The sequence below is a fragment of the Scheffersomyces xylosifermentans genome (genome assembly GCF_036884685.1).
Source record: "Scheffersomyces xylosifermentans strain CBS 12540 chromosome Unknown RJT20scaffold_7, whole genome shotgun sequence".
Lineage (NCBI taxonomy): Eukaryota > Fungi > Ascomycota > Pichiomycetes > Serinales > Debaryomycetaceae > Scheffersomyces > Scheffersomyces xylosifermentans.
In genome coordinates this window covers 14474-33508 of record NW_027042945.1, presented here as the reverse complement: position 1 = coordinate 33508, position 19035 = coordinate 14474, and the positions used below count along the sequence as shown (strand labels likewise).

The window sequence follows — 19035 nt, the reverse complement described above, 5'->3', positions numbered from 1 at the left end:
CATGATGTCACGTGCGGGACAATCCCTACATTTTTTCGTGGTCGTTTCTTGTAACAAATGGAATCGAAACGACCAGTCATTAAGACACTGTTTGGCGGTACAACAAAGGGTGGTATAACTTTATTACACTAGGGATTTCTGACTTGTAGTTACGCCCAGTATCTGTATTCATCATAAACAGCGTGCCGCCCGAATTCCAGCTCGTTCCGATTAGCCGCTGTTGTTTTAACTGTCGTCATAACCTCAATTTTTCTGTGTTCTGTGTTGTCAGTAGTTACACCACACAATCAGCCGTAACACAGTCAGCACCCACCAAGAAAGTATCTACCGTAGAAAGCGGTATTGACAGCCGTCTATTTGTATCGCAAGCGGCTTAACTTCATCTCCGTGACTTTTCACTGCCGTTTTTTACTGGTGTCTGTCCGTTCCAGTTCATCACTAGAGGCTTCTTTATCGTTGGTGGCAGTATCCTCATAGTTAATTTTATTATTCATCGTTGCATAGTTGACAGAGGAAGGTGATAATAAATCGACTACACACCAAAGCGTTAGAAATCTAACCATAGCATAGCATAGCTGATCGGCTCACAACTACTTCGGTCAACTGAAACATAGGTAACTACTCCTGCTGGAGCATACTTTGCCGTCATTGGTAGCCTCATTATTACTGTGTGCAATTACTAAAGATTACTAGGACATCCAATAATCAGAACCATCACTATTAAACCAAGCATATTTCATATTTTTACTACTATTTCATCGCAAAGATCCACCAAAATCACTTATACACAATGCCAGAAAACACCAGAGACGTCCTTAACCCACCTGCTCGTGTTATTTCCTCGTCAGCCAAACGAACGAAAAGCACCACTCCACCTCCATTATCGTCTCCACCCACAAGCTATCCATCATCTCCAATCACCGAAACATTAACCCTGAATGACATACAAAACAATTCACAAGCTCCTTCTGGAAGTATAAACAGAGCGATTACACGAAACGACTCCCAGTCCAGCTTGAACAACTCCTCAAATAGCTCCATTCCCGTTAACTCCAATTCGACCCATGCCTCAAATAATAACACCAACGCAAGCAACATCCTCTCCAGCAGCCCCAGTCAACCACCACAGCCACCTAACGTAACTAGACGTTCATCGTTCGGACTCAACTTTCTAAGTTCGTTTACAAACTCTATCAGAACAGGCCATCCTCCTTCTCCAACGGAGAATCCACACTCTTTCATGTCTAACAGTCCTACAATCGCCAATTTGAGTAGTTTTGCTACCTTAGAGGACGAACTAATTGCACCTAATGGAAACAGCAGAGGTCACCAACCAAGAAGCAGAAGAAATTCTTCTCGCCAAAGCAATAGACTCAGCAACTCGCAAGGACCTCATTCTAACGGTCATGGTGCGGATCATCCTATTACGCAACAAGAAAGTCCAAGCAGTAACAATGCATTCGATGAGTCCCACGATCAAGTGACCACTCCGAACGGAATAGTTGAGAATAATGGTGCTCGTGATGGTCGTAATGATAGCATAGTGGACAATCACGATGAGGAGTCGACTCCAAACCCACCACCTAGCGGTGTTGGTTCTTCTAGCAATAATTTTGGTAGTAGTGCTCCAGGAACAGCCCAGTTGGATTCTTCAAATACCGCTGAAATTAGGTCCAAAGAGCAAGCAGCGATCCTTGCAGAAGTGGAAGACTTCATGGGAGATGATAAGTCCAACGGCATAGATAAAGATGGATTCTACTCGGTAAGATTGACTCCACTCATTGATCACTCGTCTTCTGCCTCTGGTCTTTACTTCTCGCCTGTGATACGGAAGATCAAACCAAGTTCAAACATCTCAATTGGACGTTATACAGAAAAGAATAAAGCCGCTGCTCATGCTCCTCAAGGCTCTTCTGCACCTATCGTATTCAAAAGCAAAGTCGTATCTAGAACTCATGCATTATTTCAGTGTAACGAAGACGGTCAATGGTTTTTAAGAGATTGTAAGTCATCTTCTGGAACGTTCCTCAATCATATAAGACTCTCTCCAGCTTCCCAAGAATCAACTCTCATGCCTTTGATAGACGGAGATATTATTCAGTTGGGAATGGACTACCGTGGAGGAACAGAGGAAGTTTACCGCTGTGTGAAGATGAGATGTGAGTTCAACAAGAGTTGGCAGAGAAAGGTCAATCAATTCAACTTGGAAATTCACAAGAAACTCAAAAACTTGCAAATTAACAATGAAGATAACGAAGACAGTAGACTCGTTACGAACCCTATAACAGGCTCATCCACTAATGTCGATGATTTGGCTGAATGTGCAATTTGTTTGATGAAAATCGAACCCTGCCAGGCTTTGTTCATTAGTCCGTGCTCACACGCTTGGCATTATAAGTGTATTAGACCTATTATCATCAAGAGCTATCCACAGTTTTATTGTCCAAACTGTCGCACGATGTGTGACTTGGAAACTGATCTTGATGAGGATGACTAGTAAATAGGACTCGCTTAAATAGGAAACAACATATGAGAACCATTCACCTTGAATTATCTGCTTGTTATTATGCCTCATGTCATGCATCTTCACTTCTACTTTGTATAGTTTTATCATAGAATGTCATAATGTATACAAATTATAATGCTCTAAGAGTAGATGCCTTTTCGAGCGCAATGTCAACTTGCAAATATGTTCAAGGATTGTATTCACTTCAGTGAAGCCCTCAGCACTTTAAATTATAGAGTAACAACTAAAGATTAACTTATATTACAGTATCGTCACTATTACGTTTTTATGTCCCCAATTAAATTTAAAACCACATGTTCTGAGAGGCTTGTTCTCCTTCCCTTTGAATTTCTATTTCGTATGTGCTACTAAAGCCCCTCGTAACTTCGACTTGAGTGTTGAAGCCGCTGCTGTCTGCGTTTAAGTTGTTATCAGTTCCAGTCCATTCCACTATTGCATTAGAACTTTCGAGATGGGCCGGTGACATTGAAAACGCCATGGCCATTTGAGTGAAAGGCGATACTGGATCAACCTTCGATGTTTCTAAATTATTGTGAATATCTCCTATCTCCTCTTCGTCTGGTATTTCCGATATATAGCTCTCTGAGGCTGCCGTTATAGGCCAAGAGGGAAGCATTAGTCTGGTAGAAACCAACATATTTTCTATCTTATTATACAAATGAATGGGTAATGTAATATCATTCTTTAATTTAGAAACGAGATCAAATATTGAGGATAGGTATCCTATCCCTCTGTAGTTTCTCGTAAGGGAAATTGAATCTGCCAAACTATTGCCAAGTTCGAGTAATTTAATACATACACCCGGACCATTCGATTCAAAGGAGTACAAGGGCAAGTCCTTTGTATCTTCAAGGAAGTCTCTAACAATCTCTAGCGGGTACTCTGCTGATAAACTGGAATTGGATTGTGTTATGGAACCGGAATCTATGAGGAGGTTATTCTTCTTTGAAATATTCCAGGTAAGAGACTTCATCCAGTACTTACTGAGAACAATATTTAGTTTCTGAATACTCAATGTCTCCTGAAGAATTGGAATTGTCTCTAGCTGCTGTTGAACGTTGATGATCCAAGTTCTAGAAGGGAAGTTGCTATTGTCATTCTCATAAATTTTCAAGGAGATAAATTTGTCAAAGAATTTCTTATCCGGGATAGCAAATATCTTCACTAACTCAGTGAAACCTGTTAAGAGTGAAGAGTACTCTTCATCAAGAAGAGAGGGAAATGGAATAGAAGGCTCAAGGATAACTGGGATGTCATCTTCTATGCATATGAATCTTTCAGTTACTAATAACAAATAGTATATCTTCCTCAATCTGTGAACTTCTGCCGACAGCTTTCCTACAAAATTATTGGAATTGTGAAGGCCCAAGATCTGTGCAATGGAAATGGCTTCTCGAAGATAACAGATAGCAGCAGGTGCACCGCCCTTGATATTGATGTAATACGCATAGAGGAAAAATGACGTGAGTAGAGTATCTGGACTTGGATGGAGTCTGTAATTGAAAGAGTCCCTCGCTTTAATTGCCTCGTTTGCAAATTGGGCATGCTTGATATCTGGTGGGAGGCTTATTAAGTGAGTACTGGAAGACAAGAAAGTCACTTGACATATTATTGCAGCGGAGACAGCACAGCTTAGCGAATAAGCAGAGATACTATCAACATTGAAGTCAGTCAGAAACCCTGCTTTTTCATCATTTCTCACGATCTTTGACATCAAGTATGCCACCGATACAACCGGCCATACTCCATAGAACCAAGTTTGGTAAATCTGAAGACATGGTAGAAGGTTCTGTATGGGTATTGCAGGAAAGTATAAGTTATGAAGCACTATATCGTTTTCATGTTTTTCTTCTAAAGTATGTGTAGAAAAGGAGCTGGTGAGTAGACGATCACTAGGATTCACACCGCCCATATTATTGTTACCTTCCATCATGTTGTAAAAAGCTGGCTTGTCATTCAGGTGTGAGCTTGAAATTGTGGGGTTAGAGCTCGTTGACTCCACATTTTGATGGCCAAGAGTATTTCTTTGGAGATTCTCATGATTGTCCGATTCTGAAGAGCGTGAAAGCTTTATTATAGAAGCTCTTGTCTTCTTGTGAATATGTTTTGGTCCACACTTCTTCCTGATACGAATATTGGTACATGGTAAGTCATGTTCGACACATCTTGAGCAGCTTGGTGATTTCAAGTCACATTTGACTTTTCGAAGAGAGCAAGCGTCGCAGGGTCTCGAGTATGTTGAGCGAGAAGACAGAGATCTCTTTAAAGGCTTGGAAGGTGGTGGAACAGAAGATTCCAGAGGACTGGATGAGCTAGTAGAGCTATCTGTATTAATGTGGGGATTCATTGAGTATAAGAATGACGATCTGGATGCAACTACGGGCGCTGAGATTTTTGGTTAAAGGATTAGCAAATTTATAATGAGTACTGTCTACTGCGAAAAGACCATCTTCATTCTACCTCAGCATATATGGTTTAATATGGTTTACACCTCCTTCTTCAAAGAAGTTTAAAAGTAACAATACTCATTTCATTCACTGAATCTTTCTGGTTTTGGTGATGAAATCGAAGTGCTCATTTCAGTTTTTTTCCGGTGCGACTTTCTGAGAGGTGAGGATGTTTTGAATGAGTGGTAGAGGTGGTGGAGGTAAGGAAGAGAGAATTGGTAGTATAGGTAGAATTGGTAGGAAAATAGAATATTAGAGTTGGTAGAGTTGGTAGGTAGAACGAGTAGGAACATAGTTATAGAATTTGGAAGAATTGGAAGTACTGGACCTTTGCTTTCTGTAGTGCTAAAAGTGGGGGAAGGGAAGGAAAGGAAATTGTTCTGTAAGGTGGAGTGGGAGGGGGGGAAGGTTGTTATAAATTATCTGGAAACGAGCCAATGAAAATTGGGGAAGGTTTCAAAGCAACATCTTTTCATGGGATATGTTACTAAATTCGTGTGCTACAGCCATTGCTCATCATAAACAGATGGAAATAGAAGAAGCTGTGAAATTCATTCTTTAATTTGTATTTGAAGGAGACCAATATTGAATGAGCAACAGTAAATGGAATTGCAAATTGCTAATTGGAAGTTCCAAATGATTTCAATCTCGGCCTTTAATTCGTCGATGTCTCTCTTCAAAGCTCTGGATTTGAGATTGCAAAATATTCTGTACGAACTGTCTGAATAAGCGTAAACTCAACTATTATTATTTACATTCCTATTCTTCGGGAGAAAGCCCTATTACTGCGACTCTTTAACTCACATTTCTTTGTCTAACTATTAATACATTCAGAGAACATCTTCTTCAAACTAATATTCATCTGCTAGTTCCAGCTGCAAAAGGGATCACAGTGCATAAAATGTACTCTCATTGATACAACTCAGCAATCTCCAGTTAACATTCATTGGTGCTTTCTTCCAAACAGGTACAAAAAAAAATGCCTTCTTCCTCTAGTTCCGTCCAAACTCATATCTCACAATAATATACTCAACTACCCTGTCTCATCCATAACCAAAAATGAAAACCATAAACTACGGGATAAAGAGTATTACTTCACAGTTTTTTGCACCCTCTTAACTATGGGCCAGTACGCTCTATGAGATGGTGTGGTTATATACCGTCCTCTCTGATATAAGATGAAAGTTCGGATTTAACAGTTCATGTAATTGAAAAGTTTGGAGTTTGAAGCTGTAGAGTAGAGGAGACTACCATGTTCGCTACGTTTGAGATTGGTACGGTGAAGGGAATGGTTCCTGCTCAAAGAAATGGCCAAAAACCGACTTTTTCAGTAGATAAACTGGCCCAAAACTCCAATTACTCAGGCATTGAAAAGCCAAAGAAGCAGAGGTCTAAGACTGGATGCTTGACATGTAGATTAAGAAAGAAGAAATGTGACGAAGTTCATCCTATTTGCACCTACTGTGACAAAAGAGGCATCAGCTGTGAATGGGAAATCAAGAAGTTCAACCCTTTGATAATTAAGAATAGTAAGGAAGTTCAGAAACCACCAAGTGCCATGAAAAGCTCAGAACAATCTATTGTGACAAGCAGTCCTCTTAATTTGGCCCATTACGATGATGTATTACAATCAAGCGTAATACAGTATTCTCAAAATAGAGATAAAACCCCAGAAATCCCGTTTTCACCTCCATACTTCGATCTTTTAGCATACCATGAAGCAAATTCACAGACTCCTCCAATGTTAATGAACCTCTCGTCCAGCTTCAATTTGTTTCTAGACGACACTGGTATTTTCTACTTGAGTTATTTTGAAGAAAACGTGGCGAACCTCCTATCTATTAGTCCGAAGTCATCCAATTATTTCTTGAAGACATTCTTTACCTTGTCAGTCACAAGCGAATCTATCCTGAATTTACTCGCTGCTTGGGGAGCATTGTTCCATCAAGACTCAGATCTTGCTGTTGTGAACAAGTACATTAACAGGGCAAGGGCTCTGATTAAGCAGAATCCCACAGATAGATTCGATTATTTCATAACTATGGCCTATTATCTCATCACCATTGGTATTCAAGTGTGCTCAGGAGATACACTGAATTGGTACCAGCTCTTTAATAAATGCGAAGATTTGATGAGGCGATACGGCGGTTTTCTCAAGTTCATCAAGGACTTTGATTACTCTAATGACTGCAAGTTCTTAATCGCCAATTTCCAATTTCATGACATCATGTCAAGTGAGGCATTGATGAAAGGCACTACTTGCTCAATGAATAGTTATAATGACTTATTTAAGATCAACAAACTCTTAGAGTTGGATAACTATGGTATTGATCCGTATCAGGGTTGCATCCAACCCATCTATTTATTACTTGGAGAAATAATGAACAATTACGTGGAATTGAAAGGGGAAAGAGTTAAATTGAATGAGAAATTAAACGGTGACATAATCGTCGAAGACCCAGCATCATTAAACTTTTTGCGTTTGGACCATTTTAAGAAAATCGATGAGAAATTCTTTGAGTTGACGGATAAGATCAACTATTGTCTGCCCATAGAGTCTCAGCTCCAGCAATTGGATTCGGATGGGGAGAGAGCTGCTCATATGAAGCTCTTCGATCTCTATAAGATAACGTGCAAAATGTATCTTTCGCTATACATCAAACAGACGCAGCCAATCTCCGGAGAAATCCAGAATCATCTTGTTACCGCTCTAACGCTCATACACGACCTCATCAAGACTGATCTTATTAGTTCGTTAAATATGTCCCTTTTGATCTGCGGAATATCTTGCTGCAGTAAATTTGACAGGATGCAGCTTGATGCAACCTTTGACAAGGTCTATTCGCGGTATCACGTCGGCAATGTGAAGAGAATATGGGATGTTGTGAAAGAGGCATGGAAGCGGAATGCCTCGGGGAATACATGTATCGACTGGATCGATATTTGCAACGATTTCGGATGGAAGCTCTCTATGTGTTAGGTTGTTCCGGTGGCCGCAGCCGGTAACATGCAAATTATACAGATGTAAATAGGCACATGATCTACAAGGATGTAGCTATATATAGGGGTTGAATACGTCATAGAGCATATAGAAGATCCATAATACGATTACCATTTGTACCATGCATTTTTGCTGCAATCTTCCAATTCATGACTCGGGCATTTTGCAGCTAAAGAAGTCATGACTTTTCCTGGGTATTTCACCCATGCCGCAGCACGTAACTGGACTTCCGCATCCGTCCATTTAAGGAACAAGCAATGACTAGCGATGCACACATAGCCAGGTTTAGTTGGAGCAGGAAGCATGCAACAGGTTTAACAGTCGTGGGATACGGACCACCTGCATCGGTTGGTGGAGCGATGCCATCGGTGATCCCGTAATTGTTAGTTGGCCTGTGGCTGAGAAGGGATTGGCGGTTGTTTTGCTTCGGAACAACTGCCGTGGGAGGGAGTCGAAGTGTAATGAGTATCCGGAGAAGCAAGAGGAAGACGGGTAAGGAACCAACCCCCTTTTTAGTGAGATCCACTTGAAATGTTCCGTTTAGAAGGGCATTCCATCATTTCATTTTACGTAATTAAAGCGTAGCCGCACCATCACATCGCATGAAGTCCGTATTTCACCAATATGCCCTATGTTATGGTGGGCGAGATGGGATCCCCCGCACCTTGTACTATAACACTTTACTGGCAACCCACCTGTCGTAGTGTCGTAGTGTCGTAGTGTAGCACTGTAGAACACTGAAGCTCCGAACCCGTGTGCCATTCTTGTAAAAAAACCAACACACCCACACACACAGAATATCTTGCCTGATCGGCCATCCCAAAGTCACACTTCCGTCATACTTCCCTAATGTCAGCGTCAGTGTGTATCCGTGCCATCTTTCGGCGTCGTGCTACAGCAGTGTAGTATTCCTCGGCATATCCACGTCCACACCGCACAGCCAGCCCCATCTCTCCCTGGTTGAACACAGGATATTCTGTCAATATCTCTGTTCGTTCTATCATTTTGCCGCACTGCTGCTCCCAAGATCCTAGGGAGAAAAATAAGAAAGTGATGACGAGAGTTCGCAGTGCATCAGGGAAGATTTCTGGTACGTCGTCCTGTTTCATGGTGAGTGACATCTAGTGGAAGTCAGAGGAAACGGATAAATAGTCGAGAAAAGTCCCTGAAGTCGAGAATTGACACTGAAACTGGTTCTTGTCATCATTCTCATCTAACTAATTCAAGCAGAAGTCTCGATATTTATCGCATTCGGTGTATACTCATCTCAGTTTCCCCCACCGCATCTCATCTGCTATTTCATAACAATAACAACGAAATCAACGAAGTACTACAAAAAAGTACCAAATTACATTCCAATTAGCTTTCAATCTCGATAAGACATTCATAAATCCACAATGAAAGCCATAGTTTATCACGACAGAGGCGACGTCCGCTACGACCCCGAGTTCCCAGAACCTCAGATAGTCAGACCCGACGACGTCAAGATTAAGGTCCATTACTGTGGTATATGCGGCTCTGACCTTAAGGAGTTCAGCGACGGTCCAATTTTCTTCAGTGAAAAGGGTACCAATAACGAAATCTCCGACTTGCCGTACCCCCAATGCATGGGCCACGAAATCAGCGGAGAAATCGTCGGAGTAGGATCGGAAGTCGATTCTCTCGTTGTCGGAGACAAGGTCGTTGTCGAAGTCACAGGTACCTGTTTCGACCGCTACAGATTCCCTGATTCTCCAGGATTCAACAAGCCTAAGTGTGGTAGTTGTCTTGAAGGCCATTACAATGCCTGTGATTACTTGGGGCTCACCGGACTTGGGTTCACCAACGGTGGATGCGCCGAGTATTTAGTCACCGCAGCCAACAAGGCAATCAAGTTCCAAGAAGATATTATTCCGATGAACGTCGCCGCTCTCATTCAGCCTATTGCAGTTTCTTGGCATGCGGTTAGAATCTCTCACTTTAAAGAAGGCCATAGCGCCTTGATTTTGGGTGGTGGCCCCATTGGATTGACCACCATTTTTGCATTGAAGGGACACAAGTCTGGCAAGATTGTTGTCAGTGAACCAGCCTTGGCGAGAAGACAATTGGCCGAAAAGTTGGGTTGCGTTGTCTTTGATCCAACAGGAAAGACTGTTGATGAATGTGTAGAACAATTGAGAGCTTTGTCACCAAATGGTTACGGGTTCCACCACTCATACGATTGCTCTGGTGTCCCAGCTACATTCAAGACCAGTATCAAAGCATTGAATATCAGAGGTGTGGCTACAAACGTCGCTGTTTGGGCACACAAGGCCGTCGACTACTACCCCATGGATGCTACTTTTTCAGAGAAGATAATCACTGGATCGATTTGTTTTGTCAAAGAGGATTTCGAGGATGTCGTTGAAGCTCTCCATAACGGCCACATTCCAGTTGAAGAAGTGAAGCTCTTAATTACGTCTACAATTCATCTCGAGGACGGAGTTGAAAAGGGATTCTTAGAGTTGATTAACCATAAGGAGAAGCACATCAAGATATTGTTTTCTCCAAAGGAGAAGTATAGAGTCCAACAGGCATAACATATCTTTTTATAGAAAGTATATAATTCTTTTTCGTATTATTTATCAATGATTCACTTTAACTACTTCAGACAGTTTTCTGTTTTATTCTTGTTGATATCGAACATTTGAATGGTGGAGAGATCCACGAATTAGCCCTCAAAAAATAGGTCATTACCCCAGATTATCTATATGACTCGACAAGATGATGTCATGCTAAGAATAAGCCCTGCAAATTCCCAAACGAGGAATTGCACCCAAATAGTAATTTTTGACATGTTTCATTGGAGATGTAATATTGGAAGACGACTAAATCATTTTGAAGTCGTAGGCCACTAGAGCCGAAGTTTCTACGTAGTAATACATTGAAATTAAGTATTTGGTACTGAAAAGTAGTTTCTTTGTATAGTTTTATATAGCTTTTTTTTTTTTTTTTTTGAAGGGGTATATCTTTATTCCTAACTAACTAATCGAATAGAGAGAAAAGAGAAAGACAGTGTGATAGTGCTCAGTACAGAGAGAAAACCTGGGGTGAAAACTCTCTGCCAAAACCCTTTGGGGCATTTTCTCATCTTAATAGATGAAAAATTAGAGGATGTAGGCGACTTAGTATTTGTAGTTGAAAAAGGATACCCAGGTGTTGAATTCAGCGTCGGTCAAGCAAATGTCAACCGCCCGAGCTCGACGCCGGGCTGTTAATTTCAGAAGGGCAAGTAGGTATCTATTGATCTTTTTCATTTCATGGAAAATAGCTATCTAGAGCGAATGGAGACTTCAATTATTGCAAAATATCAGCGAAAACCATAAAAACTCCCCTTGATAGAAAAATTTTAAAAAATGTTGTTCACTTCTAAGTTTGACTACAACAATGTACCCATTCAACAATCTATGATCCTGGAAGCCATTAGTACTTAAAAAATCCAAGGCATACAAAACAATGATTTTAATCTTTTAACTGTACAGCTAAACACTCTCTGTATGAGAAATGAGTACTGCACCGCTGCATCACAGTAGAAGGAACAGTTAAAGGAACAGTTTAGAGCAATTCTGTTTTCTTTTTAGATTTTTCTTCCAAATCCGCTACGGGTCTTGTCTTTGCCGAAATGCCACTCTCAACGTAAAATTATCGCTTGTTTTCCCTAATAATCCGAATCTTTCCTAACCATTGTGCTTAACTAGTGGTGTTATCCATAGAAGCAAACGTGGTTCGCTAATGTCGCTATTATGTCGTGAGATAACATGTTCCGGAATGTCGCATATATACACGAGTCACTGAATAATTCAGCAATTTGATCCCTAATTCATGGGATTGGAGTTTATAAAAAAGGGTCAATTAAGAAGAAACCTAGGGTTCAGTGACAATTGTAGGGTAGAAGCTGCTCTAAATTTACGGTGGAAGCTAAATTCACCAAAGAAAAGGCCATTTTTGAAGAGTTGAAGACTGTTGTCTGCAACTGTTAAGACTCTCTATTTGGATTTTTCATTCTTAAACTCCAGAATTCTCCTCTATGGTGTCTATTTTTAAGTATCTTCACCACGGATTACTATTGAATGGTCCTTCTGTGTTCCAGGACGTAGCCACACCACAACAAGCTGCCGTAGAGCAGTATAATATAGTCAGGTATCTTGGTGGCTCTGCTCCATATATCCAACACCCCGGATTTGGGGTTTCGACGGAGATACCAGCTCAATGTTCTTTGCAACAAGTTCATCTCTTGTCCCGACATGGCGAGAGGTACCCTTCAAAGGGAGACGGTGTTTACTTTGAGTCCGTGCTTGAAAAGTTCAATAAGTATGAGCAACCATTCAAGGGGGAATTGTCATTTCTCAATACTTACAAGTACTTCGTCACAAATAAGGATTACTACGAGAAAGAAACCTCGCCAGAGAACTCAAGGGGTCCGTATGCTGGTACATCGGATGAATTAAGACATGGGTCTGCTTTCAGAGCGAAGTACGGAGGGCTTTTACAGAAAAATGGAGTTTTGCCTGTTTTTACCTCGAACTCAGGTAGATGTTACCAAAGTGCTCAGTACTTTGCACGGGGACTTTTGGGAGATGAATATAGAGACAACAAGGTGAAATTTGTGGTGATAAGTGAAGATAGTAACATGGGAGTTAACTCCTTAACGCCAAGATATGCTTGCAAGAACTTCAATGGTGACTTGAATAAGGATAAAATTCAGTCCTATGAGACAACTTACTTGCAGAATATACTAAACAGGTTTCAAAAGAGCAATCCTGGATTAGACTTGTCATTGAACGATGTGTCATCGCTCTTCCTTTGGTGTGCATTTGAGATCAATGTCAAAGGATATTCTCCTTTCTGTGAGTTGTTCAATAATGAAGAATTCATTAAGAGTGGGTACAAGACAGACCTTGGAAACTACTACTCGACTGGGCCAGGGAATCCCATTACGAAGACAGTAGGTTCAGCTATGGTTGGAGCCTATTTGAAATTGCTCCTGGATGATTCAAGCGATAATAAAGTGTGGCTCTCCTTCACCCATGATACGGACATCGAGATGTATCTCAGCTCTCTTGGAATCCTTGAGCCAAGCGAGCCTTTGCCTGCGGACAGGGTGCCATTTCCTAACCCATATAGTTCTGCCGAGATGCTTCCACAGGGAGCAAGACTTTACACTGAAAAATACAAATGTGGAGACAAATCCTATGTCCGTTACATCTTGAATGATGCTGTGATCCCAATTAAACAATGTTCTAAGGGCCCAGGGTTTTCCTGTGAGTTTTCCGAATACCAATCATATGTTAACGATAGAATAAGCGGTCTTGATTTCTCCAATCAATGTGGACTTCAAAGTGGAACTCCACTGCAATTGACATTCTATTGGGACTACAACAACAAGAACTACGATGCACCATTGATAGATAGTTAGAGTTACTTGAAATTACATATATTTAAATAGTGAAAGAATGCATGCATTTGATTACTAAATAATTATGACGTTCACTGGTTAATGGTAATAGTTTTGGTCACTGAGAACTCATCGATACCCCAGGAGCTGTTGAATCTTCCAACTCCACTAGATTTAACTCCTCCGTGAGGAATTGTAGGCTCGTCATGAACGGTAGAGCTGTTGATATGTATACCACCAACTTGTATCCTCTTTGCAATGTCAAGAGCGCTTATAACATTTTTAGACCAAATTGAAGCCTTCAAGCCGAACTCTTGGCTGTTCAACTCTCTAATCAAATTGCTTGTATCAGAGTAGCGATTCAAAGTAAACAAAGGTCCAAAAGATTCGGTTTTGTTAATAATCATTTCGGAAGTGACACCTTCCAAAATCAATGGCTTCACAGAATTGGTGTTGATTGCTTCATTTCTATCAAAGTCTCCAAAGAGTAATGTTGCACCCTTAGCTAAAGCATCTTCTACCAATTCTACAATCTTTGATGTGTAAATTGGATCTCTCTGTGGAATAGCATAGTCAGCATCTTTAGCAATTTCCTGAGCATAGTGTAGTAATTCTGCCTTATACTCGTCATAGATGGACTCATGTACAAATACCTTGTCTGTGCTCATACAGATTTGACCTTTATGAGACCAAGAACTCCATATCACACTTTTGGATGAGGCAACTAGATCAGCGTCTTTCTCTACGATCGAGTAGTTCTTACCTCCTAACTCCAAGAGATATGGAACTAAATATTTGGAACAGGTACCTGCAATTTTCTTTCCCACAATGGTAGAACCGGTAAAGTTTAACTTCTTGATGGCTCCCGTACTTAGGATCTTATCCACGAAGTCTGGGTTGTCTTCGGGCTTGACATGAACCAACTGCAAGGCCCTCGGTGGTAAGCCTGCTTTAAGGAAGCTGTCAACAAGCAAGTAAGCTAACATTGGTGATTTCTCCGACGATTTCAAAATAACCGAGCATCCCGCTGCTAGAGGTGCAATAATGCTTCTGCCTCCAAGGATAGCTGGAGCATTCCAAGGAGCAATGGAAAGAACTGGGCCGATCGGCTGTTTGTATGTGAGGGCGAGATCCGCTGTCAAACTCTGTGGTATTACACCTTGTGGCCTGGATATTTGGGAGATGTACTCTTCTAACTGCTCAATTACTCCTTGAACATTGAATTGGGCAAACCAGCTAGGTCCACCGATCTCAACGTGGGATTTGACGAAAGAGTCTCTGTGCTGTTCGAGGACGGCTGCTGCTTGACGGAGAATGCTTACACGTTCAGGATACGGCTTAGATGCCCATTCCTCGAGGCCTTCTTCGGCGTTGGAAGTAATTTCCACCAAGGTATCCTTATCACACTCAATGTAGGAGAAGTTATGAAGCTTCTTGTGTGGATTTTCGTGGGAGAGCACGGGGAACAAGCCATTTGTAATCACTTCTTTACCATTGATGATGTTAGGAACTGTACTGATACTCTTTTCATCGGGACTGCTGCCCAAAACTTCACCCACCGTATCTTGCATGGTAGATGTTATTGCCGTCGGATACAATGCCGATCGCGAATGGGTGCAAAACAGATGTATTTTATACTCCCAGCAATCCTGGTGTACAAAACAAGCTTTACGATAATTTTTCAGCAAGCGGGACCGCAAGAAAGAACTCCCGGCGAGTTACTTGATTAAGCAGTGTTTTCGCGAAGAGGCTGAAATGAGATGGTCGGAAGATCTGTTGTGTACCGGAAAAATAGACTGCGGGAATGTGGGGTGAGATGGAGTATGGTTGGTGTGTAGTAGTATGTTATAAGTTAGGAGTGACATAGGAAGAAATAGGTCTATTATGTATTATGTGTTGACAACCCTCCATGGTTAAGATTTGACTAGAGAATGAAGTGGAATGGTAGAACATGTATTTTCTGGTTTTACGATGTTCTATGGGGCGTATATATCGAGTGCCACTGACTCGGCATTCCAATTCTGTGGACACTGGGAACCTAAAGGAAACACCAAGAAAATCCTACCCCTATCCCTGAATAAATAGATAAGATAGAATGGAGAAAACCTCCAAGAACTTTGAAATTGGGGTATTCATTGTTATGCCCAGGGAATGTGCTTAGCCGTCGTTAGTTTAAACATGCAGGACCGGGGATTATGCGGCAAAGATACGTAGCTTAATTCCAACGGCTGCCTCAATGGTGCAGAGCTCTCCCATTTTATTCGAACTAGTTTTATTACTGTCAGTCTTTTCTGTTGAGAGGCCAATATGTGTAATTTCTATGCATATACTGTGGGGGTTAGAAAATTAATAATATTTTCAACCAAAATTTACTAATAATTAATTACATTTTGATTTTTTTGATACTCTGCAACTAGATGGGCAATTGAGTAATACACAATACAATAACTAATCAATACTTTCCCTTAGCTTTACATACAAGTGATCTCGGTATACTGAACCAAGGGCTAATTTAACCGTACCTCTTTCTTGGTAGATCCACACTCTAAAAATTCAATCAAGCCTTTTAAGAAGATCAATACATTTGTGAAGAAGCATTTGTAAGAACTTTTTGTATTACCTGTTTGCCGAATTCGTATTAGGAGGTCCTTTCGGGTTTGCTCAGATACTGTAAAGCTCGTAATCTCCATTTGCAATACTGTACTACATACCATGCAAAATTGTTATAAGGGAGCTATGTAGCAGACGAGGATCTTTAAGGGAACTTACTTCAGTACACAAAGAATAAGGTAGTTTTTAATTGTACATTTATAACTTAGAGGCAGTCTCAAATATGAACTATATAAGTATAGAAAAACTCTTAATGCCTTGCATAATCAGATATTGAATGTGAACCTCTAAAGCGATTTGCAATTACAATCAAGGGAACCAAGGTGAAAACAATATACAGGATTATAGATACTTCAGGTTCAGAGAGCTTTGAGCGGGTTATCAAATGTGAAGGCGTCGATGTATAACCAGCCAATTATGTCATATCGCCCGAGGATTTAAGACTTTAAGGCATTAGATTTGGTAATCTATTTAATAGAAGTTCATGGTTCTTAAGAGTACATTGCAGACATTCATACCCATCTTAAGCCTTAACCTCCACCTTCGTACTAACTTCCCTGTACATAGAATACACAGGAAGCTAGTTAACAGTCACAACGATTTCATCACTTGACAGTATACTCTACATCTCAATTTAGAAGCATTCCAGTTAGCCGTGTTGAGCAAGAGTAAGCAAACTTATAAATGTGTTTCTAAATTATTGCTTATACTATGTAATACTGCCATATGGATCAATAAAGTTAGAGATGTTTGGCAGCAATCCGGTAACGGAAATTCTTGTCTTGATTGAGAAACATGCTGGTAGCATAGTGGAAAAGTTGCCTAGTTATATGTGTGACATAAATGTAGGAACATCATCAATTTTTAGGATAAAAATTATCCCACATTACAAGAAAAAGACATCCTTTTCTTTATCTCCCTTCCACACTTTGCAACATGCCAGTTATGAATTTTACAGGACTTGACAGTAGTCAGTTCTCAGACTATTATATAAATAAGAGATATGTGAAAATAAAGGATCCTACCAAGTAGTGCCCAATCCAATGTTGTTGTTTTTATTACCAATGCTTTGTTGAGAGCTACATTCAAAAGAATGAGTAGCCAAGAATTCAAAGAAAGGTATTTATATCCACTAAATCTTTCTATTCTTGAATCAAACATCACCGGTCCGATATTAAAACCCTTTTTTAGGTACCCACCTGTAGAAGGAACTATCACGGAAAGCTATATTCAGGAGTACTTCGATAGCGAAATTGCACCTTCAATTAGGGCCATGTATGAATACTTGTGTGGAAATTTGAGTACTTTTGGTCGCGGATCATTTAGACCACCATTAACACAAGGAAGACTTGTAGCTCCAGGTTTGGCTCACATTCGCAACGGTAAGAAGTCTCCTTCAATGCAGAACCCTGAAGAACCCTGTTTTTGTGTTTTGCAATAGGAACCTACAAAAAATACAACTACACAATGGATATAGGTCTTGCATTGTTTGTTCTATCTTTGGAGACATTTAGAATACGTCCAGTATTGTACGAAGGCTCTTATTTTTATGAACGTGGAGAGTGGTCTAAGGAAAGAGAATTTTCTTTGATTTTGAGAAAGTATTTTCATCAAGCTCTCCTTTGTGGAACCAATAGGATTTTCATCTCCGATCATCAAAAGTTCTCCGGATTTTTCGAGTACAATTTTGATGCAAGCGGTAAAATGGAAGTGGAATACTTTGTGATTAATAACCCGGAAACGATTGAAGGTGACATAACTTTAAGATCTGCAATGATGGGTTTTTTCTATAACACCGATAAATCCGCAGAAAGAATCATGGAGACTTTAAGATTGAAATTAGAACAGGCAAAATTGAGTACAGAAATAAAAGATCCTCTTGGCAATATAGGTCGTAATAAGAGTAATAAAGCAAAGGAAACACTGGAGCTATTGATAGAAGACAAGGAACCCCTAGATCTTTATGGAAATTCATATTGTCGTGTGGAATATGATGCATCAAAAAATTTACCAAATTTGAACCTTCCTTGTTCAACGGTGTTTGTCAAGATGTACTATTATGACGAAGATAATTGGATTCAAAGAAGAACTGACTTTACTATTGATGAGGACATTCCAAGCTTAAATATGTATTATGACATGTATTATACGGAATGTGATATTAATTCAATAATTGCGCAAACTCAATTCGATTGCAACTTTCCCGAGCTTCTTGCATCAGGTCATAGGAATGGCTCATATGACCAGGAAACCCTCATATTCGAATACCTTGGAGAACAATTACCGGTGTATCAATGGGATAAACGAAAGGTTCGCCAAGTTATTAGGTCGAGGCTCAAAGAACTTCATCTGTTGGGGATTTCCCACAATGATATTAGAATTCCTAAAATTTATGTTTCGGTGTCAGGCAAGATTTGGCTAATTGACTTCGGTTTATCAGATAGCTCAAATAATAAAAGCCATATGCTGAAAGACTTTGAATATCTCGATGAAATATTGGGGATATATGGAGATAATGATGCGGATGACGATGATAACGAAACGAATGCCATACCTTACAGGTCAGGCACACCTCCCGCCGATACTATGGAAGAGAGTAGTGTTTATTCAGCAAGCAGCGACACTTTTGAAGGGACCCCTTGCCTACTGAGTCACAAACAACAGCATTGGCTAGAGGTGACAATACAGTTAAGAAAGAAGATAAATAGTTATATTGTGAAGTAAGAAATAAACAAGAATCCTTCTACGACAAGGCTGCGGTACTCAATGCTCTGTACCAGTTACCAACCAGGCAAATGTAAGAGCTCTAGAAACTGCAAATTTCAATATGCTGGCAATTATAGGAAGGCGGACTGCGCTTGTTTGAAAGTAGGTAGGAGAAAAATTTGCTTGACTATCATATAATCTGTTATCTCTGTACGTCTGCGCGACAATTCGATAGAAAACTCTGAAATCTTACTCTCCCGATTATTTCGTTCTCTTCATGTGGAAGATGCCCTAGCACTGCTGGATTCGTCAAGTTACCCCTCAGAGGATA

The 19035-nt window shown here is 40.4% G+C and overlaps 7 protein-coding genes across 7 annotated transcripts; 5 read left to right on the top strand and 2 right to left on the bottom strand. All coding sequences in view use genetic code 12, as the record gives it.

Annotated features, from left to right (window-relative positions):
* Positions 1-790: 790 nt before the first annotated feature.
* On the top strand, positions 791-2497 carry RJT20DRAFT_99352 (ubiquitin-conjugating protein; the record flags this gene model as incomplete). The annotated part of the gene is made up of 2 exons (XM_064921764.1): positions 791-1543; positions 1730-2497. 2 exons carry the CDS (start codon positions 791-793, stop codon positions 2495-2497), a joined length of 1521 nt encoding a protein of 506 aa, XP_064772227.1.
* Positions 2498-2810: 313 nt separating this feature from the next.
* SUC1 (transcription factor) lies at positions 2811-6025 on the bottom strand (the record flags this gene model as incomplete). The annotated part of the gene is made up of 4 exons (XM_064918859.1): positions 2811-3147; positions 3184-4316; positions 4530-4830; positions 6012-6025. The coding sequence occupies 4 exons, from the start codon at positions 6023-6025 to the stop codon at positions 2811-2813; spliced, it is 1785 nt and encodes a 594-aa protein (XP_064772226.1).
* A 690-nt stretch (positions 6026-6715) lies between these two features.
* UGA33 (Uga33p) lies at positions 6716-7954 on the top strand (the record flags this gene model as incomplete). Its single annotated transcript, XM_064921745.1, has 1 exon — positions 6716-7954. The coding sequence occupies one exon, from the start codon at positions 6716-6718 to the stop codon at positions 7952-7954; it is 1239 nt and encodes a 412-aa protein (XP_064772225.1).
* A 1280-nt stretch (positions 7955-9234) lies between these two features.
* IFE1 (putative dehydrogenase) lies at positions 9235-10677 on the top strand. The gene has a single exon (XM_064920719.1). The coding sequence runs from the start codon at positions 9373-9375 to the stop codon at positions 10531-10533; it is 1161 nt and encodes a 386-aa protein (XP_064772224.1). The 5' UTR covers positions 9235-9372; the 3' UTR covers positions 10534-10677.
* Positions 10678-11824: 1147 nt separating this feature from the next.
* On the top strand, positions 11825-13464 carry RJT20DRAFT_110214 (histidine phosphatase family protein). Its single transcript, XM_064915764.1, has one exon. It carries the CDS (start codon positions 12021-12023, stop codon positions 13407-13409), a length of 1389 nt encoding a protein of 462 aa, XP_064772223.1. The 5' UTR covers positions 11825-12020; the 3' UTR covers positions 13410-13464.
* Positions 13445-15270, bottom strand: RJT20DRAFT_56568 (uncharacterized protein). Its single transcript, XM_064920718.1, has one exon. The coding sequence runs from the start codon at positions 14957-14959 to the stop codon at positions 13481-13483; it is 1479 nt and encodes a 492-aa protein (XP_064772222.1). The 5' UTR covers positions 14960-15270; the 3' UTR covers positions 13445-13480.
* Positions 15271-17043: 1773 nt separating this feature from the next.
* Positions 17044-18722, top strand: RJT20DRAFT_99359 (uncharacterized protein; the record flags this gene model as incomplete). The annotated part of the gene is made up of 2 exons (XM_064921765.1): positions 17044-17387; positions 17414-18722. Coding segments are annotated over 2 exons (1653 nt in total), but the record flags the coding sequence as incomplete, so codon positions are not given.
* Positions 18723-19035: the final 313 nt, after the last annotated feature.